Raw genomic sequence first — 18,705 nt, 5'->3', positions numbered from 1 at the left:
TCCACAGAGGGTTCAGACAAGGATGTGCCTTATCTGGTATGTTGTACACTCTGGCAATTGAACCCCTATTGGTGAAAATTCCAGCATGTGAAATTGTTTTTTAATTGTCGGCTTATGCAGATGATGTTGCTCGTAAATGGTCAAAGGGACTTAAAGCTTTTGACCGTGACAGTCCATCCAGCGGGTGCGTCGCCTATCCGGAGCAGCTTCGCAGACCAGACGCGCCACAACTGAATTGAGTGCGCCCGGCGGGTGTGGGCCAGATCCGCAGGAGCTGCGCAGAACTGACGCGCCACAACTAACGGAACACTTTTCCCCCACATAAACCTGCAACTGCAACTACGTTATGTGATTATGCAGAGTGGAAGACTGCAGGCTGCACCGTCTTTGTGATTATTGGTAAGTACATTATACAAGTATCATTTTAAAAGTAAACTGGTGTTGATGTCATCTTAGTCTGTTAAATATTTAGGCCTATATTAAACATGAAAGTTTACAAACTTAGTTTACACTGAAATTCTGACAACCTGAGACGTGCAAGATAAGCTGGGTAGTACCTACGGTTAGCTGGTAGTCTAGGTTCTTTTAAACATGCATCCACAACTAATGTGAACATATGCTTTAAGGCTGAATTGGTGAGCTTTGCTTATAATTCACCAAAATTGCTGAATATCATGTCCATTGTGTGTTAGCTGCAAATTCGTAGCCATGTTAGCGCTACCCACTACCCACTTTGTCTCTAGCTAGCCTTGCTGCTAGTAGCACTGCAGGTATTGCATAGCCGGCAAGGGGTTTTTTAAGCCTGTTACAAATGGATTTAGAGTGGAAAACACTAGGCTTTTTATCAAAGGTCCACAAGCTGTCCTCCAGTTTATCCGGTTTGCATGTTGATGAGACCTGTTCAAGCAGGGTTTTTTTTTTTGCGATTGCCTACCAAACTGAATATAAAAGGATGCAATGCGTTGGCATACTACACTGTTAAAAATAAATAATCTTTGGATGTTGAATCTAATATTTACTCTTTGTTTCTTTGCTTTTGTGTGCTTTTTGTACGTCTTACAGGAGCAGTGCGGAAGAATCGCAGGTTGATGCCTAACGTTAACGTTAATCCATTAGACTAGTTTTGCCCTGGTCCACATCCATCCGTGAACGGCGCTGCAATTCACCGTCTGCTCAAAAATATTTCTCAGGACAGCTACTAGCCTACTCTGCGAGAGATCTGCTGCTACCGCGACCAAGGACCAACTGCTGCTGACCTGCGAGCTGCCATGCTAGCAGCCTGCCCTACAGTCTGGATTGAGTGGCTAAAAGTCAAAGAACTCTCACGAAACAACAAACTGTCGCTGTCAAAGTCCACCGAGCTGCAGATCTGCAGGATCGCCCAACTGTTCTGTGCTTTCAGTGCTCCCCAGACTGCCAGTAATCTTATCATCATCATCATTGGACATCAGCCGGTTAGAGGCACCCAATTGTTGTAATGTGTTAACATGGCATTTTCTTTCAGTGCGTTTGGCGGAGTTTGTTTATCAACATAAGCCAATGAAAATGGTAGCAAAAATTAAAAAAGACACATTACGCTTACATTTCACATATTGGTATGTGTTATGCTGTAGGCCTAAGGTTAGGCACACTGTTCTCTTTTGCCTTTTTGAAATAAAAAACTATTTAGAAAATTACAAATTGTGTGCAGGGTGGCCGCGGGTCCTTAAAAAGTCTTAAAAAGTCTTAATTCCTTTTTCCTAAAAATAAGGCCTTAAAAAGTATTAAATTGTCTTAAATTCAGATTGGATGGGTCTTAAATATTTTTTTAGTCATGTCACCGCGAAAATGCAGGCAATCTGTTCTGCCAGGTCGAATATTCTAGGTGTGCGCTGCGTTGTCTGGTTAGGTCAGAGCCCGCTTTTGCGCAGCTTTTAATGACGTGAAGTACTGTAGGCCTAACGACAATATATGCCTACCTCCAATGGTTGATAGCCACTTAGGCCTACATCAGCGTTTCTCAAAATACAAGGACTGCGGAGCCTAATTATGCCCAGTCCTTCTGTCATTCTGTCATTCGTCTGCTAATTTGCTGAGCAATTGATCAAGGAACCGCGGACCGACAGAAAACAAGAAAACAAACGTTTCGGCAATCAGGAAGAAATACTTGATAATTTGGTGTCATCAAACATAGTCATACAATTATGTGCGTGTATGAGCCTTCATTTAATGCATACGTGTGCACGAGAAACTGAAACCAATCGATAACGTTGGTAAAGCGAAGCTCCGCTTCAACCCGTTGGCTGGCTACGAGGTAACGACATTTAAACAAACAAACTTGGTTCTTGCAACTTCCACAAAAACGGAGCAGAGACTGGATAATACACTGTCTAGTTTAGCATTGAGTATTGTATGGTCAGATTTGAATATAAAGTGGCTATTGTAGACTAATTATTCTTCCTGTTTGATAAAGATCTCCAAATCAGTGATTTACATCTATCTGCTCTGCTGTTTACCATACACAAAAACTGGTATTGTGTTTCCAGAATCCTTACATTCAGACATTCAAATGAAATTTCGTTAAAAAGCATGTAACCTAAATATTTTCTCCATTTGCCTACTAGTGTATGCTGCTTGCATTAGGGAAGCATCCCAGAACAATGGCACCCATATAGGCCTAATTGCTGTTGTTTTGGGAAGTACTTTTTCTCATGCAAGCATCATGCAAACATGCAGAGTAAAGCAATTCAACTATTGTAATTATATTTTACATTAGTAAAGTGGTCCTCTGATGTGCATGTTTTCACAAACTTTGACTGCTTCGAAGTGCATGTATAACAATATAGCATAACAATACCCATATAGATAGATTTATGGACCCATCCTTAGACTTGGGGGGGGGGTCATTTTGGTGTGCCCTATGACCCCAAAGTCTGCCATGACCAGGGCTCAGGTCAAATAAGTGAAAACCGATCGTCAGTACTGTATATTTCCACTTTTCCATCGTAAGTTTGGTCTTAAATTTCACTTAGAAGTCGTATTAAAAGGTCTTAAATTTAAAAAGTCTTAAATTTAACTTGTTTATATCTGTAGACACCCTGTGTGTGTGTATTTGTTTGAGTCTTTTCTGATAGCCTAAATATGAATCACAGACCAGGGCCAGATGAGCCCCAGATGCAGAATATGAGTCTGGGCCAGATCCGCACCAAATGCCATGGCAATAATAACTGTACTGGGCCAGTTCTGGCCCAGATCTGTCTCTGATCCCTAATTCCAACCTGGCCCGTTGGAAGAAATGACACCGGGGCAGGTCCGTTTAGTGGATCTGCGCCAAATGCTAATGAAGATCTGAACCAAATCTGGCCCAAATATATTTTGCTGTCTGGGATATCAACGTTAATTAACATTCCGTTTTCAACATTAAAGAATTTAATCACTGTCATCCTTCAATGTTGAATAGTTTAGACGCTTACTGAGAAACCATACAAACGCAAGGAGCTACATGATGTTAAAAGTTAGCTCGTAAACATCAACATTAGCCAGCAACACATTCTCATCCAGCCTAACATTTGACAGCAACGTTACTAGGACATTCAATGACGTATGACACTGCAGAGAAACGATGAACCTCCATAACGTTACACATTAATTTGACAATAGCTAAGACTATTGCTTTCTCATCGCAAAATCAAAATTCCACTGGAGCTCCAAGCGGATTTGTACACAGCCTTTTACAATTCTTTCAGTCACGGTAAGTTGCTATAAAATGTCATTTTTGGTACATAGTTAATCTAGATACACTTATGACTTATGACCCCAGACCCTACTTTGTAGTTACACGTGCCTCTAGCTTATGGCAGCCTTACATTGTACGATTTTGGTCTGTTTTCACAGTCGGCGACGAAATTTCCAAAGTCGGACAGAAATCATGGGGGTTGTACTGGAATTGCGGCGCACTTTGACTTTGAGTTTAGTAGGCTAGGCTATCATTACAGTTCCTGTTGATATCTGTTGCACGACGGGTGATAATTTAAAGGAATCTGGTTGCAGTCTTGTAAATAGTGACCCTGCAAGATCCCTAGTCAGTGCAAAATCATAGTCTGTGACTTAAAACTCTATTACTTGTCTTTAGATGTGAGAGGGTCTGAGACTGTAGTCTTTCAAAAATCTTTTCCAAATCTTTGCAAATCTTTCCAAAGTCTGTCAGTGTAAGGACGGGCTTTAGTTGCTCAGTTGTCCAAAACCTCTCTTTTTAGTAAACTATGTGTACACAAACAATGTTCTCAATGCTAGAGTTCATGTGTAGAGACACTGATGATACTTCGATCAAAGTTTCATGTTGTGTCAAGCCTTCTTAGTGTTTTAAAAATAGCGATTTTGACGCGATCATGTATCAAAATAGTAGTGCCCCTAGGATTTCCTTTTAAAAGGCCAGAACACCCGAAAACGACAAGGCGGACACGCTTAAAAGTGATGCTTCGGATGTAATTATGCTTTTAAACTAAATTTTGACTTAGGTACATTCACAAAAACACCCTAGGTTGCATTTTGGCGAGAGTTTTGCTTTAAAATCTCAAGAAAAAACAAAACATAAAAATGAATGAAAACTGACTAACAGCAATACATTCCAATGGACGTGGAAGCATAGAATGTCAGAGTGTATTGGGTTAGCTATGCGCACTGTGATTGGCTCATTGCGTTTGGGGGCGTGGTTTAGCCATAGGTCAATTGAGAAAACTTCCAGTGATGACATAGTAATGTTCTTCTCAATAGACCTCTGAAGTTCGCCTACAAAAAAGAACCAAAACGGCCATCTTTGCCCATATAAGGAGCTCCGGTTATTAATTGAAGCTAACTACCTATGGCTAGTTGCATTGCAAGTTAGCTCTGGGGTAGCAAAAATCAAAGTGTGCCGCCTTCACGTACCGGAGATCACAGTATCCACTCGAAGGCAGAGGACAAAAGTGTGTTCAGGAAAACGTCTGTATTTCAGACTTTTCCATCCCCGCGAGAGTTTAAAAGATGCGATAATTCAACATCCCTATGTTATTTTTTCCATAGGAAAAATCGCCAGATACCGGATGTCAAAGATGGCAGCTTTTTTGTAGGCAAACTTCAGAGGTCTATACTTATATACTTGTGAGGTCTCTCACTCACTCTCTTCACATACACAAACACACACACATTGCCCCCCCATACACATACCCACTCTGCATGCTGTCTTTAAACCCCCTCCCAAGAAAGAAAGATGATACAGGGAGGGTGTGAAAAAGGAAAGAGAGGTGGATAAAATAGGGATGGGCACAGAGGAAACAGAAGAGAGAACGAAAGACAAAATATGAAAGAAATGAAAAGAAATGTCAGGAAGTTGGAAAGAGAGAAGGGGGCAGGAAGAAGGGAGAGAGAAGGGAGGGAGACACACACACACACATACATCCCCTCCCCACACATGTTACCTGTTTTAAACCCCACTACCATACCCACAACACACTCACTCTCCTACACACACACACACACTCACATTGCCCCCCCATACACCCACTCTACCTGCTGCCTTAACCCCCCCACCACCACCACCACACACTTACACCCCACCACACACATGCACACACACTCACTCTCCTACACACTCTCACTCTCCCACACACACACATTGTTGCAGGCAGCTCACTGCGCCGGGATTAGTGTGTGCTTCACCTCACTGTATGTTCACTGTGTGCTGAGTGTGTTTCACTAATTCACGGATTGGGATAAATGCAGAACAAATTTCCCTCACGGGATCAAAAGAGTATATATACTATACTTACTTAAACACACACACACACACATCCTCCCCACACAAACTCACTACATGAAGTGATGCTTACTGTAGTTCCTCCAGTTTTGAGTTTTGATGACAAAGAACAGGACATAAAAGTTCCACTCCTGAGTCCAGCAGCTTATTGCCACTCAGGTCCAGCACTCTGAGATTTGATGAGCGTGATGTATTCAGTGCAGAGGCCAGATAGGAACAGCTCTTATCGGTTAGATTACAGTCAAACAGCCTGAAACAGAGTTAAACATCTGAATATTAATAACCAATCCTCTACTCTCTCACACTCACTTTCTTTCACACACACTTACACACTCTCTTGTCTCTCTCTCACTCACTCTCCTTACACGCACACACACACACACACATACACACTGTCACACGGAGCTCTTTCGGTACCAGGCACCAATGCACCACACCACACACAAACACCTGACTCCACCATTACACATCATGCATGTTGAGCTACTGCTAATTACCAGCCAAGCTAACTTTGTGGGTGCACACACAAGTTGTTTGTAGTAGCAGTTTTTCATAACACAAGTACCTCATAGTTAAATAATCACAGACACAGGTTTCAATATTGTCTTTAATAACTTATCTGAGCGTGGTGAGTGGGAGCCACGCTTGTTTGTTTGTTTGTCCTCTCTCTCTCCTGCAGCACTTCCGGGTGACTAAAGGACCCGAGCTGTGGAAGCCAGCTGGCTTTGTAATGCCAGCCTCGTTATGATCCGTAATTTCATCCAATTGTTGTTAATTAAGTGTAAATTAAGAGTTGTGAAGAAATCAGGGTTTTGTAACGTGAAAGGATGTGTTGTATGTAAAATGTGTAACCTTTTGGCTATTTTGAGATCTTGCCATTGTTTTGTAAATGGGAGATTAATGGGGTTTGGTATGTGTACAGCTGTTTGGGGTTAATTGTAGGGGAGGGGCTAGTGGTATTTAAGACCTCAGAAAGAGGTAGCTCTCGCTGCCCATTGTCATTGTCAGAAAGAGGTAGCTCTCGCTGCCCATTGTCATTGTCAGAAAGAGGTAGCTCTCGCTGCCCATTGTCATTGCGGTCTGGTTTGTGGTGCTGGGCTGTGCAGTTTTGCTCTTCAGACTGCCAAGTTTTTCTTTTCTTCTTTAGATACATTTGTTTTTTCTTTCCTTAGTTCATAGGCCTACAATATTTTGTACATTTTGGAAACTTCAACTTTATTTTTGTTTCGTTTATTTTTTTTGGTCACTTGCTCACTTTTGGAGAAACTTGGACTGTAAATAAAACACCTTCCTTGCACTGGAGTTGCAAATCTTGGCTGAGTCATCATTTTGTCACAGAACCCATGTGACACACACAAACACACAACTACACACACACACACACACACACACACACACTGTACAAATACAGCTAATGTGGATTGTGTGTCCATCAACCAAGCCCTTTATATTTCCCTGTATTTGGACTAGTTGCACGAAAGGCTCTCGGTGAGCTTGTTTGTTTCCTGTGGAGCCAGGTGTGTTTGAACCTGCCGCTATTCTGTTACATTAATACACAGGATTAGATGTTAAAATCCCTTGTGCCAAAATCCAAGGTAAAAACACATTCAGAAGCCCCTGCTCAAGTTTAACTTTAAAAAGCACACTACCCACAAATCCGCCAACAAATGGTCACAAACACAATGCAAATGGCCCATCCAACAGCAGTATATAGTATGCGGCATGTCATTGGGGTTATCAAGTGGGCACCCTCATTCACCGATGTTTCGTTAAGTTAGGTCCACGACACCTCATGAAGGCTTAACAGTGAAACCAGCGTCCTGGAGACACTCCCCTCCATGCTGCCACCATATTACCACATTGAAATATCCAATACCCAAAATACTCTTAACCAGCCCAGGCATGGTCAAGGTTGGCTAGGTTGGTCCGTCCCGTTGATGTGGACTGAACCATAGCCATAAAAACCTTGGCCAACCAACCATCAACCTAGGCACAGCCCATCACAAACACAAAACAAATTAGCCAGTTAGCTTAGGCCCCATCACAAACACAAAACAAATTAGCCAGTTAGCTTACGCCCCATGCTGCCACCATATTACCACAACAAACATCCAAATACCCTTAACCAACCTAGGCATGGTCTAAGTTGGCTAGGTTGGTCCGTCCCGTTGATGCGGACTGAACCATAAACCATAAAAATCCTTAGCCAAGTACCATCAACCTAGGCACAGTCCATCACAAACACAAAACAAATGAGCCAGTTAGCTTACCTTAGCTTGCGCCCCAGGAAGGGTAATTTCTCCTTACCCACAACCATTCGCTTGCCCGTTCTTACTAACCACCTGCCTTAGACTTCGACCACAAATCCCCAATTCAGACAGCAAGCCAATAGCAGATCTGGCCACAAACCCACGTGCACCGATTTCAATAGGCCTTAATCGTGCACTCCAACCTCGCTTAGCTGCCTCCTCTGCTATTTCAGTATATTTAGCTCTCTTCAGCTCATTGGCCACTTCCACTCTGTCTTCCCAAGGAACAGTGAGTTCAATGAAGTAAACTATCTTCTCTGAATCCGACCATAGAATTACGTCGGGACGTAGCTTTGTACTCACTATATGTGGAGGTACCGCCATCTGCTGGCCAAGATCAACCTTCATTTCCCAGCCCGCCCCATTTTTCAACTGGCCGGTTTTACACCTGGCCTTCGCGGAACAAGGTTTATCCCCCTGACGTACAAAGTTAATTTGCCTTACCCCTTTACTAGCTGCTAATGAATTGACTTCTCTCCTTTTATCCTCTATTGCCGCTGCCACACATTTCAATACCTGGTTATGACGCCACGTATACCGCCCCTGGGTGAGACTTACCTTGCACCCTGATAGGATATGGTGGAGACTGCCCACACATGAGCAAAGTATGCATTTGTTAATGGTTATCACCAAACCATTGACTTAAATTCTTGGGAGATGGGAGCACATCATATGTAGCACCTAACATAAATCTAATCTTACCAGCTTCCATGCCCCATAGATCTTTCCATTTAATCAGTCTTTTTTCCATCCCCACCCCTTCCCAGTTCACCCACTGCCCTTGTTTTGCCTGCGACACTGCCTTAGTACATCTTACAGCCTCCTCCTGTCTATGCATTTCCTCCACTACCATTTTCCTCTTTTCTCCTGCAGAAGCCTTACTCCACAAGGGTTTACTTACACCCACCCCTAGACCCCCCCCCCGCCCGTGCTGCACACGGCCCATTATATCCCTATGCTTCAATGCTAATTGAGCTTGCTTAACTCTGGGTTCCACTTCCTCCCTACATTAACTGTGGGTGCAACTTTCCTCACCACTGGGTCCTTGGACTGAGTAAGAGTCATTTCCAATCTAGCCATAGCACACTTAAATTCCTCTGTCAGACTAGATATTGGCAACTCTACAATACCCTTCCCATACAAGGCTACACTGCTTAAGCAGCGTGGGACTCCGAGCCATTTTCTGACAAAGGAGTTGATCAATTTTTCCAACCTCTCTACCTTTGACAGAGGAACTTCATAAACTGTCAATGGCCACATTAGCCGAGGCAACAAACCAAACTGCAAACACCACAGCTTGAGCTTACCTGGCAGCCCTGACTTGTCAATTTTTGCAATACCTTGCCTAGTGACCTGTCTCAAGTCTTCAACCTGTGATTTATCACTAAGGCTTGCATCATACCACCTTCCCAGACTCTTCACTGGCTTCTCCAGAACTGTGGGAATCACCTCCTTATTTATAGCAAACTTTTTATCTATTACCTTCCCTTTAACAATTGAGAGACCCCTAGACTTACTTGGCTTCACCTTCATTCTGGCCCATTGCAGATTACTATTTAACTTATCCAGCAACCTGTAGGTGCATGGAACGGTTGACATCAAGGTTGTCATGTCGTTCATGAAAGCCCTAATCGGGGGGAGGCGTGGCCCTCCCTGCAACTTCTCCCCACCCACTACCCATTTTGAGGCCCTGATGATGACCTCCATTGCCATTGTAAAAGCAAGTGGGGAGATGGTACATCCGGCCATGATTCCTATCTCAAGTTGTTGCCACCCTGTGGTGTAATCAGCTGTAGTAAAACATAATTGAATATCCAGAAAGTATGCTTTTACTAGGCTTTTAATGCTACCTGGGATTCTGAAATAATCAAAGGCCTCCCACAACAGACTATGCGGCACAGACCCAAAAGCATTAGCCAAATCCAAGAACACAACGTGCAGGTCTCTCTTCTCACGCTTTGCTAATTGAATTTGGTGCCAAATCATGCTGGTATGCTCTAAGCACCCGGAGAAGCCAGGAATTCCAGCTTTTTGCACCGTGGTATCAATTAGTTTATTCCTTTCAAGGTAATTTGTCAGTCTCCGTGCCACCACACTGAAGAAAACCTTCCCTTCAACATTCAGTAGATGAATTGGCCTAAATTGATTAATCTCCACTGCGTCCTTTTCTTTGGGAATAAATATTCCCCCAGCCCTCCGCCAAGCCTTGGGAATACTCTGCTTTTTCCAAATTTGACTTTTTGTTTCCTGTGGAGCCAGGTGTGTTTGAACCTGCCGCTATTCTGAATGTATTTAGTGTCTACACGTCCTTCTTTATCGATATCTATTTGTGCTGATTCACTAGGTGCAAGACCCAACCGGGTCAGTGTAGACACTAATTACTTTCAGAATAGCGGCAGGTTCAAACACACCTGGCTACACAGGAAACAAAAAGTCAAATTATACTAGATGCTTCAACATTAACTGCAAACCGACAGGAAAGAAAAACAAAAGTTTAGCGATCAGGACCTGTCAGGAATTTTGCAAACACAGAAGGATTATATAGAGTGGCCATGAGATGCAAGGGAACATGGATGTGTTCTCCATTTGAGGAACGTTAGGGAACATGGATGTGTTCTCCATTTGAGGAACGTTAGGGAACATGGATGTGTTCTCCATTTGAGGAACGTTAGGGAACATGGATGTGTTCTCCATTTGAACGTTATGGAACGTAATCGATTGTGGATGTGCACAGACAGCTACCACTGTCTATGAGCTATAGTAGGCCTACTTTCACTTTCTAGAGTGTGCTTTCATTACGTGAAAGATGCTTCATAGTAGCCTGGGTTTTCCCATGCTACCTTGCGTGCGATTTTATTCACACTGCTAGGCAGCCTGGATTCCATGGACTTCGTTTTCACCTTAACAAAGGAACCAATCACAGAACGGAGGGGGGACAGCAAGACAATGACGACACACCGAAGCGGTTATGAGCTACGTACAGACACATTTGATAGACATTCGTAGTGCCCAATAAACGGCTCTGGGCATTCGAACATGTAGTTCCCAGACCCCATCTCAATGAGATGAGGTCTGACATTAGCCAGGCTAGCTTCATAGCAAAACAGCGACCACACATTATCATATGACGTGCTGTCATAAACACTTACTCCTATCAAAACCAAAACCATCTAAGTAAAGACGTATGTTAAGTGTTGTTCTCTCATTGATGCCTGTAATAAGGAAAATGCGATTTCGGTTTGTACAATGTATGCCCCCACCCCCCCCCAAACGGTATTAACCCCCCCTATGTGAAGCATTGAAGGGGGAAATCCCCCCCCCCCCATTTTGAAAAATGAATTTTAAGCCCTGTACACACTGACTACTGAGCATTCACACCTACATGTTTGCCTTAAACTTATGCTTTTGTATTACTTTTAGGGCTGTCAATCGATTAAAAAAAATAATCTAATTAATTACATACTCTGTGATTAATTAATCTAAATTAATAGCATATATAATTTTTGCTGTGAAAGTATTTTAAATATTTAAATTCAAATGAATCATTGAATAATCAGCATTAGTGACATTAAAGTTCAAAAACTCTTTTATTATTATTTTCACTGTTCAAATAATGGCCATAATAATCTATGATATGACCTAATATGCTGAGGAAAAAAATTCCACAGTGCTTCGGGAAGAAGTTATTTTTTCACATACAAGGCATTTCAGGCCACAGATATAACCTAGGGGAGACAATAAAAATAAATTAACACTCCCCTCAATGTAAACACTTATTTCTTTGCATTGATGTGCGACTATAGAGTTGATGAACTCATGTGATATGCAAATTCCTTGCTGCAGACATTGCAGAGGACTTTATTTTCAACACTTTATTTTTATCAACACCATCAGGCCATTTTTTAAAAGTACATGTTCCAATCAATGATTCAGGCAGCACGTTTTCTTCTCTCTCCTTCATTTTACAGTCTAATTTTTACTGACTAGAACGGCTCTGGGTCAAAGGTCATACGGAATCGATTAATCTGCACTAATTTTTTTAATCAGTTATTTTTTTCTCAAATTAATTAATCGAAATTAATCAGTTATTTTGACAGCCCTAATTACTTTTGTTACATTAGTTAATACATTCTTAAGCTAAAATGTGTGTCCTCCTCTGTTTTTGTCACAACTTGGAGCCAGGTCGTTACACACACACACACACAGACACACACACACATACTGTACAAACACAGACACTCAGATAGTATTACTTACAGAGCTGATGTGACTGCTGGCAGCACCTTCTGAAGAACTTCATCTGGACTGAGGAGTTCAGTCTGATCTTCCTCTGGTGTCTTTATGTACTTCTGCAGGTCAAACACAGCCAGTTGTTCCTCTGACATCTTAAACTTAAATGTCTTAGTCTCCCACTGTCCTGGTAAGAGCATCTCTACATGCAGATCTACTGAGCTCATTTTGTGTTCCACTACAGCATGGTGATTCAGCTCATTCAGACAGTAGAACAGGTTGATCCTTCTGTCTGAGCTACTCTGATCTCTGATCTTCTGTTTGACATACTGGACTGTTTGCTCTGAGCTGTCTGATTGGCTACTGCTCTGTGGCAGTAGGTGCTTTAAGAGATTCTGATTGGACTCCAGTGAGAGGCCCAGAAGGAAGCGGAGGAAAAGGTCCAGGTGTCCATTCTTACTCTGTAAGGCCAGATCTACTGCAGTCTTGTGTAGGTCATGAAATGTTGCAGCTCTGAACAGAGCAGAGAGCTGAGATGTTTGCTGTTGATCAGGCATGTTTCTCTGTCTGTTGCTGAAGTAGAGGAACACATAGAGAGCTGCAAGAAACTCCTGGATGCTCAGATGCACAAAGCTGAACACCTTCCCCTGGTACAGCCCAGACTCCTCTCTGAAGATCTGAGTACACACTCCTGAGTACACTGATGCTTCTGTGACGTCAATGCCACACTCTCTCAGGTCTTCCTCATAGAAGATCAGATTGTCTTTCTCCAGCTGTTGGAAAGCCAGTTTCCCCAGTTTGAAAATCACCTCTTCATCTGTCTCCTTTGTGTACTTGACATTTGTTATGCCTGTCTGAATGACCAGGAAGTGTGTGTACATTTGAGTCAGAGTCCTTGGCATTTCAAAACATGTTTTCTCTAGAACAGTGGCTGAAATCCAGCAGAAGACTGGAATGTGGCACATGATGTAGAGGCTCCTGGATGACTTCAGGTGTGTGATGGTTCTGCTGGCCAGGTTCTCATCACTGATTCTCTTCCTGAAGTACTCATCTTTCTGTGGGTCGTTGAATCCCCTTATTTCTGTCACCTGGTCCACACACTCAGGAGGGATCTGATTGGCTGCTGCTGGTCGGGTGGTGATCCAGAGGAGAGCAGAAGGAAGCAGATCCCCATTGATGAGGTTTGTCAGCAGCACGTCAACTGAGGCTGGCTTTGTCGCATCACAACACTTTGGGTTGGAGCGGAAATCAAGAGGAAGTCGACACTCATCCAGACCATCAAAGATGAACATGACTCTGTGCTCTGAACTGGAGAAGACTCTGGGATCTTTGATTTCTGGGAAAAAGTACGGAATAAGATCCACCAGACTAAGTGTATTCTTCTTCATCAGGTTCAGCTCCCGGAAAGGAAGAGAAAATATGAAGTGGACATCCTGATTGGCTGTTCCTTCAGCCCAGTCCAGAATGAACTTCTGCGCAGAGACTGTTTTTCCAATGCCAGCCACTCCCTTTGTCAGCACAGTTCTGATGGGTTTGACTTGTCCAGATAAGGGTTTAAAAATGTCACTGCATCTGATTGGTCTGCCTCGTGCTGCTTCTCTCCAGGATGCCATCTCTATCTGTCTGACCTCATGTTCATCATTGACCTTTCCTCTTCCCCCCTCTGTGATGTAGAGGTCTGTGTAGATCTCATGGAGGAGTCTGGTGTCTCCCTGCTGTGGGATTCCCTCAATCAGACACTGAAACTTCTTCTGCTGGTGGGATTTGTGGTTCTGCTGATATCTGTGTGTGAAAACCAAAACAAATAATTAAAGACTAAATCAACAACTATTCAAAAACACACATGCATATTCTTTGATGAGCCAGTGTGATTGTCGACCCACGCCTCCCCCCCCCCCCCACCCACCCTGAATGTCCTCATGTGATTACTGCTGAAGAGACTTGCTTCATATCTCCCCTGAATGTCCTCATGTGATTACTGCTGAAGTGACTTGCTTCATATCTCCCCTGAATGTGCTCATGTGATTACTGCTGAAGTGCTTCATATCTCCCCTGAATGCTCTTCCCTGATGCGAGTTCATCATCATCACACACACACACACACACACACACACACACACACACACACACACACAGGGGCGTCACTAGACCTTATTCACTGGGGCACGTGCCTTAGTAAAAGTCTCCAGTGCCCCAGTAAAATTCTAGCGCGGCTCTAGCTGGAAACGGCATTCATGAGCGCATCTCCGTGCCTGCTTTAATCATGGCTCGAGTCTGTCACTTACCAGCCAATAATAAAAAAAAAACAAGGAATAAAGAAAGGGGCCATAATAGCCAATCAGGAAATAGCACCTCTATAGCTGGCTAAGATTGAACGCAACAACCAATGAAAATCGTTCACATGATTCTTCCGAGTGTTTCGTTGTACTGCACACATATACACTGTGGATTGTGGAATCACTTTGAGCATAGAGTAAGTCGTCCCCTGTTTAATGTTACAACAAATTCACAACTTGTTTGACAGAAAAAATTACAAGTTGATCGCTGTTAGAGAGTGTTAGGGTAACATAACATAACTAGCATCTGTTTTTCAATGCTTAGCGTCATTGTAGCCTAAATTTAGCAGCAGTTTACCAGCTTGTGCTCTCTCCCTCACACACACACTCACACCATGCGTAGGCTGCATGCACACATGCGGACAATTAATAAGGATTTATACGTATACTGTAGAGACTCCTGTAAAAGTAGCCTATACTGTTTGTGAAGCTGTCCTACTGTAAAACTAAACACAGCCTTCTGACTATTCAGAGATGGACATCAGAAATTCTTCCTGAACAGAGGGAGAGGAACAGTGAGGAGGATGAGGGAGGTATGATAATTTTGCCCACATTAACGGTAACATTAACATTTATGCTGGTAATAGCCAGTGCTGTGATTTGATCAATGGTTTAATGGCAAACTTAAATAAGTTTGCTGCATTTGCAAATGTAGCCTATAATAATATACACAGAATCAGAATAGCCATCTGTGTAGATTATTATAGGCTACATTTGCAAATTATCACCAAAAGTCAGTATGAAGGCTTTAGTAGGCTATTTAAGCTACAAAGAACTGCAGTATTGCCAGGATGTATATAGGACCCTTGCCTGGGAGGGAAGTATATCTCACTTTTGACTAAAAATAAGCTTCCCTTGTGTTAGTAGGAAAGCCTATTAAATTAATGCATGTGAGTATAGGCCTACTTATGCCTATGTGTTTGGATGTTGCTGGATAGTGGCTGCTACAACAATTGAGGGAGAGAGTGCTGGAGGAGGAGGAGAAGGTCGAAGAGAGGGAGAAGAGAGGGGAGAAAGCACAGGCTGGGCAGTCCAATACCAGGCAGGAGGAGGAGGAGGAGGAGAGACAGGCAAGAAACGGATGAGGACATGATCGGGGCTAGGCGTAAAACTATTCAGAGTATGGAGGAGGATGTCTGTGACCTAGGGGAGATATGTGATGGTCCAAATCAGGCTAGCCATTTATTCATATTGCGCGCACAGTTATTATTATTTTTTTTTTATGTATTGGGAGTTGGGGGCCTGTGCCCCAGCAAAGCTCTAGGTCTAGAATCGCCCCTGCACACACACACACACACAGCGTATAGATCAGAGCCATTATCTTACTGTCTGGTAGAAGAGTCTCCCTCTTTAAAGATGATTGGCCAATCCTTAGATCCATCACTCTTCATGGACACACAGCTGGGTGTAGGGGAGTGGGACGTCTTCTTCTTCTGCTCTGGACTACAGCAACACACATTTCATTAGTTATAGTATAGTATAGTATAGTATAGTATAGTATAGTATAGTATAGTATAGTATAGTATGCTCTTTTGATCCTGTGAGGGAAATTTGGTCTCTGCATTTATCATGTCATCATGTACATCATCTATCGGTGGGCGTTCACTATCGGTGGGTGTTCGCTTTCCCCATTCAAAGAAATCATTCGCACCAGTGCGCATAAATATTTTTTTGCAATCACAATAGTTTTTCTCACATATAAGGGAAATGGGCACACTCTTGAGCCCTGAGATCATACATATATTTATATCATATATTACACTACTGTTCAAACGTTTTCAAACACTGCTGGTTGAAAACTGATAATCAGAAGTGTGTCTACTGCCACTTACTGGCAATATGATGGTACTACAACATTCACTACCTCATTGGTTCCAATAGCATTAAAGAAGAGGAAAGCACCTTTGATACACTATTACACTCTTGTCCAAATGTCTGTGTTGATGACTGTATTTTCTGTGGAAATCTCAGATACTGATACTCACCTCTGACCAGCAGGAACACCTCCTCCATCAATGTAGGGTGGTTGATCAATGGACTGGTCACTCAGTACAGGAGACAGTGATCTCGTCCTCTTAATGGAACTGTATTTCACACACACACACTCACACACACACACACACACACACACACACACACACACACACACACACACACACACACAATAATCAGAAATGTGTCTTATACTGCCACTTACTGGCAACATGGTGGTACTGCAACATTCACTACCTCCTTGGTTCCAATAGCATAAAAGAAGAGGAAAGCACTTTTGATACACTATTAAACTCTTAGGTGTTCAAAAACTCCAAATGTCTGTACTGATGTCACCTCTGACCAGCAGGAACACCTCCTCCTCCAATCAAGGGTGATTGATCCATGGACTGGTCACTCTTCATGGACACACAGCTCGGTACAGGAGATGGTGATCTCTTTTGCTTGGTGGAGCTGTATTTAACAACACACACACACACACACACACATAGAGAGAGGGAGTGTTATCATACATATGTATATATTTACTGTATGAGGGCTAACTTTTTTTCCAGGAGCGCTTGTGGGCCTAAGTTAAAAAATGTAGGAGCACAGACAAAAATGTGGGCACAGTTCTGTTCTTAAAAAGGTACATATTGTAACATTAACTGCTACAGCCTGCAGTCACTATCACTTTATTTTCAGTCCATTCTAATTATCTATATTTTTTAGAATAGCATCATAAATTGTCATATTTGCATATATGAAGTATCTTGCAAAATGTCATGTAATTTATTTATGAATCAATCTGTGCCAAATTAAAATATGCCCATGGTGACCTGACTCCATACCATCTAATAATACAAACTAAATATGCCCATGGTGACCTGAGCCTATCTGACTCCATACTATCTAATAATACAAACTAAATATGCCCATGGTGACCTGAGCCTATCTGACTCCATACTATCTAATAATACAAACTAAATATGCCCATGGTGACCTGAGCCTATCTGACTCCATACTGCCTAATAATACAAACTAAAACAGCAAGTGAGAAATGTGAGGCAAGGTAACATGAAACCGCTAATGTTGATGGGAGTTGTAGCTTTTATGCTGTATGCAATAACTAAACTACAGAAGGGTATCGACAGTACATGCATAAACAATCTTATTCAGCTGTGCACAATATGCAGTGGTGTTTCTTCAAGTTCAAGTGCAATAAGTAAGACTACAGAAGGGTATAGACTAGCCTACATGCATAACCAATCTAATTCAGTTGTGCACAATATGCAGTAATGTTTCTTCAAGTTCAAGTGGCCACATTACCTAACTTCCTTCCTTCCATCTGAACAATGGGTGGCATACGTGCTGCCTGAATGATATACTCTCTCCACATTATAGTCCAAACCAACCAATAATAAACACGTTCAAATATGGGCAGAGTCAAATGGCTTTTTCCTGTTTTCCTTTGTTTTACCCCCCCCCCCCCCCCATCCAAAACAGCTGCTGTTCTGCTGTTCGCTGTACGCCATTGTAGCCAGCACCTATGTGGGAGTCCATCTGTCATCACTCGGACAGTTGACCATTGTAGGCCCAGGGCTCTCAAGTTTTGAGGACAGGCAAGAGTGACATTCCCCGTCGACAATCCCCCCCCCCCCCGTGTAATAATTCTACAACTTATTAATATGCCTTCAGATGTCCCAGTGTAAAATGAGGTTGTTTCGTCCACCGCTCACGGCCCTCGAACCCGCCACCTCAACACACACCGGCATGGGAGTCGAGCGCTCTAACCACTGAGCTAAAAGTCCAAGCTTCCAACTCAGCGGTTAGAGCCGTTCTTAAGGTTAGGGGTGTGAGGATTTACACGCGCAACTAGCATCACCAGCTAGCATACACCAGCCCCAGGTCGGTTACCAGTTGATCCAATATTAGTTGTGCAGAATAGCCCATCTTATACACACCGAATTGAAATAGAAATTGTAAAGATTTGTATTTTTTGTAATTATTCCATATTTAGTGTAGTCATATCAGAACCTGAAGTAGCCTACAATCCAAATGCAAGCATGAAACTTCAGAGTATTAC

General features: G+C 42.7%; 2 protein-coding genes across 5 annotated transcripts in view; one reads left to right on the top strand and one right to left on the bottom strand.

Moving 5' to 3' along the window:
• The window catches only part of LOC143136317 (NACHT, LRR and PYD domains-containing protein 3-like), a 286,890-nt gene that overhangs the window by 51,928 nt on the left and 216,257 nt on the right, over positions 1-18,705 (top strand). The gene's annotated exons all lie outside the window — the stretch shown is intronic.
• The window catches only part of LOC143136386 (NACHT, LRR and PYD domains-containing protein 3-like), a 37,753-nt gene that overhangs the window by 13,022 nt on the left and 6,026 nt on the right, over positions 1-18,705 (bottom strand). For 2 of the 4 annotated variants that reach the window (XM_076297097.1, XM_076297113.1), the window contains exons 1-4: positions 16,634-16,800; positions 15,975-16,091; positions 12,340-14,094; positions 5,847-6,023 (exon numbers count right to left, since the gene is read on the bottom strand). In XM_076297097.1, the coding sequence (XP_076153212.1) occupies positions 5,847-6,023; positions 12,340-14,094; positions 15,975-16,039 (1,997 nt within the window). In that variant the 5' untranslated portion in view covers positions 16,040-16,091; positions 16,634-16,800. Of the gene's footprint in view, positions 1-5,846; positions 6,024-12,339; positions 14,095-15,974; positions 16,092-16,633; positions 16,802-16,976; positions 17,094-18,705 lie in introns of those variants that run through there. The other 2 variants (XM_076297087.1, XM_076297105.1) reach the window with 2 other exon arrangements.

The sequence above is a fragment of the Alosa pseudoharengus genome, unplaced genomic scaffold (genome assembly GCF_046254945.1).
Source record: "Alosa pseudoharengus isolate Yale_2024_CS ecotype anadromous, Long Island Sound unplaced genomic scaffold, YU_APseudo_1.1 YU_APseudo_1.1_scf_1, whole genome shotgun sequence".
Classification (NCBI taxonomy): Eukaryota; Metazoa; Chordata; class Actinopteri; order Clupeiformes; family Clupeidae; genus Alosa; species Alosa pseudoharengus.
Note: the sequence above shows the minus strand (reverse complement) of the source record. Positions and strands in the feature narration are given on the sequence as shown.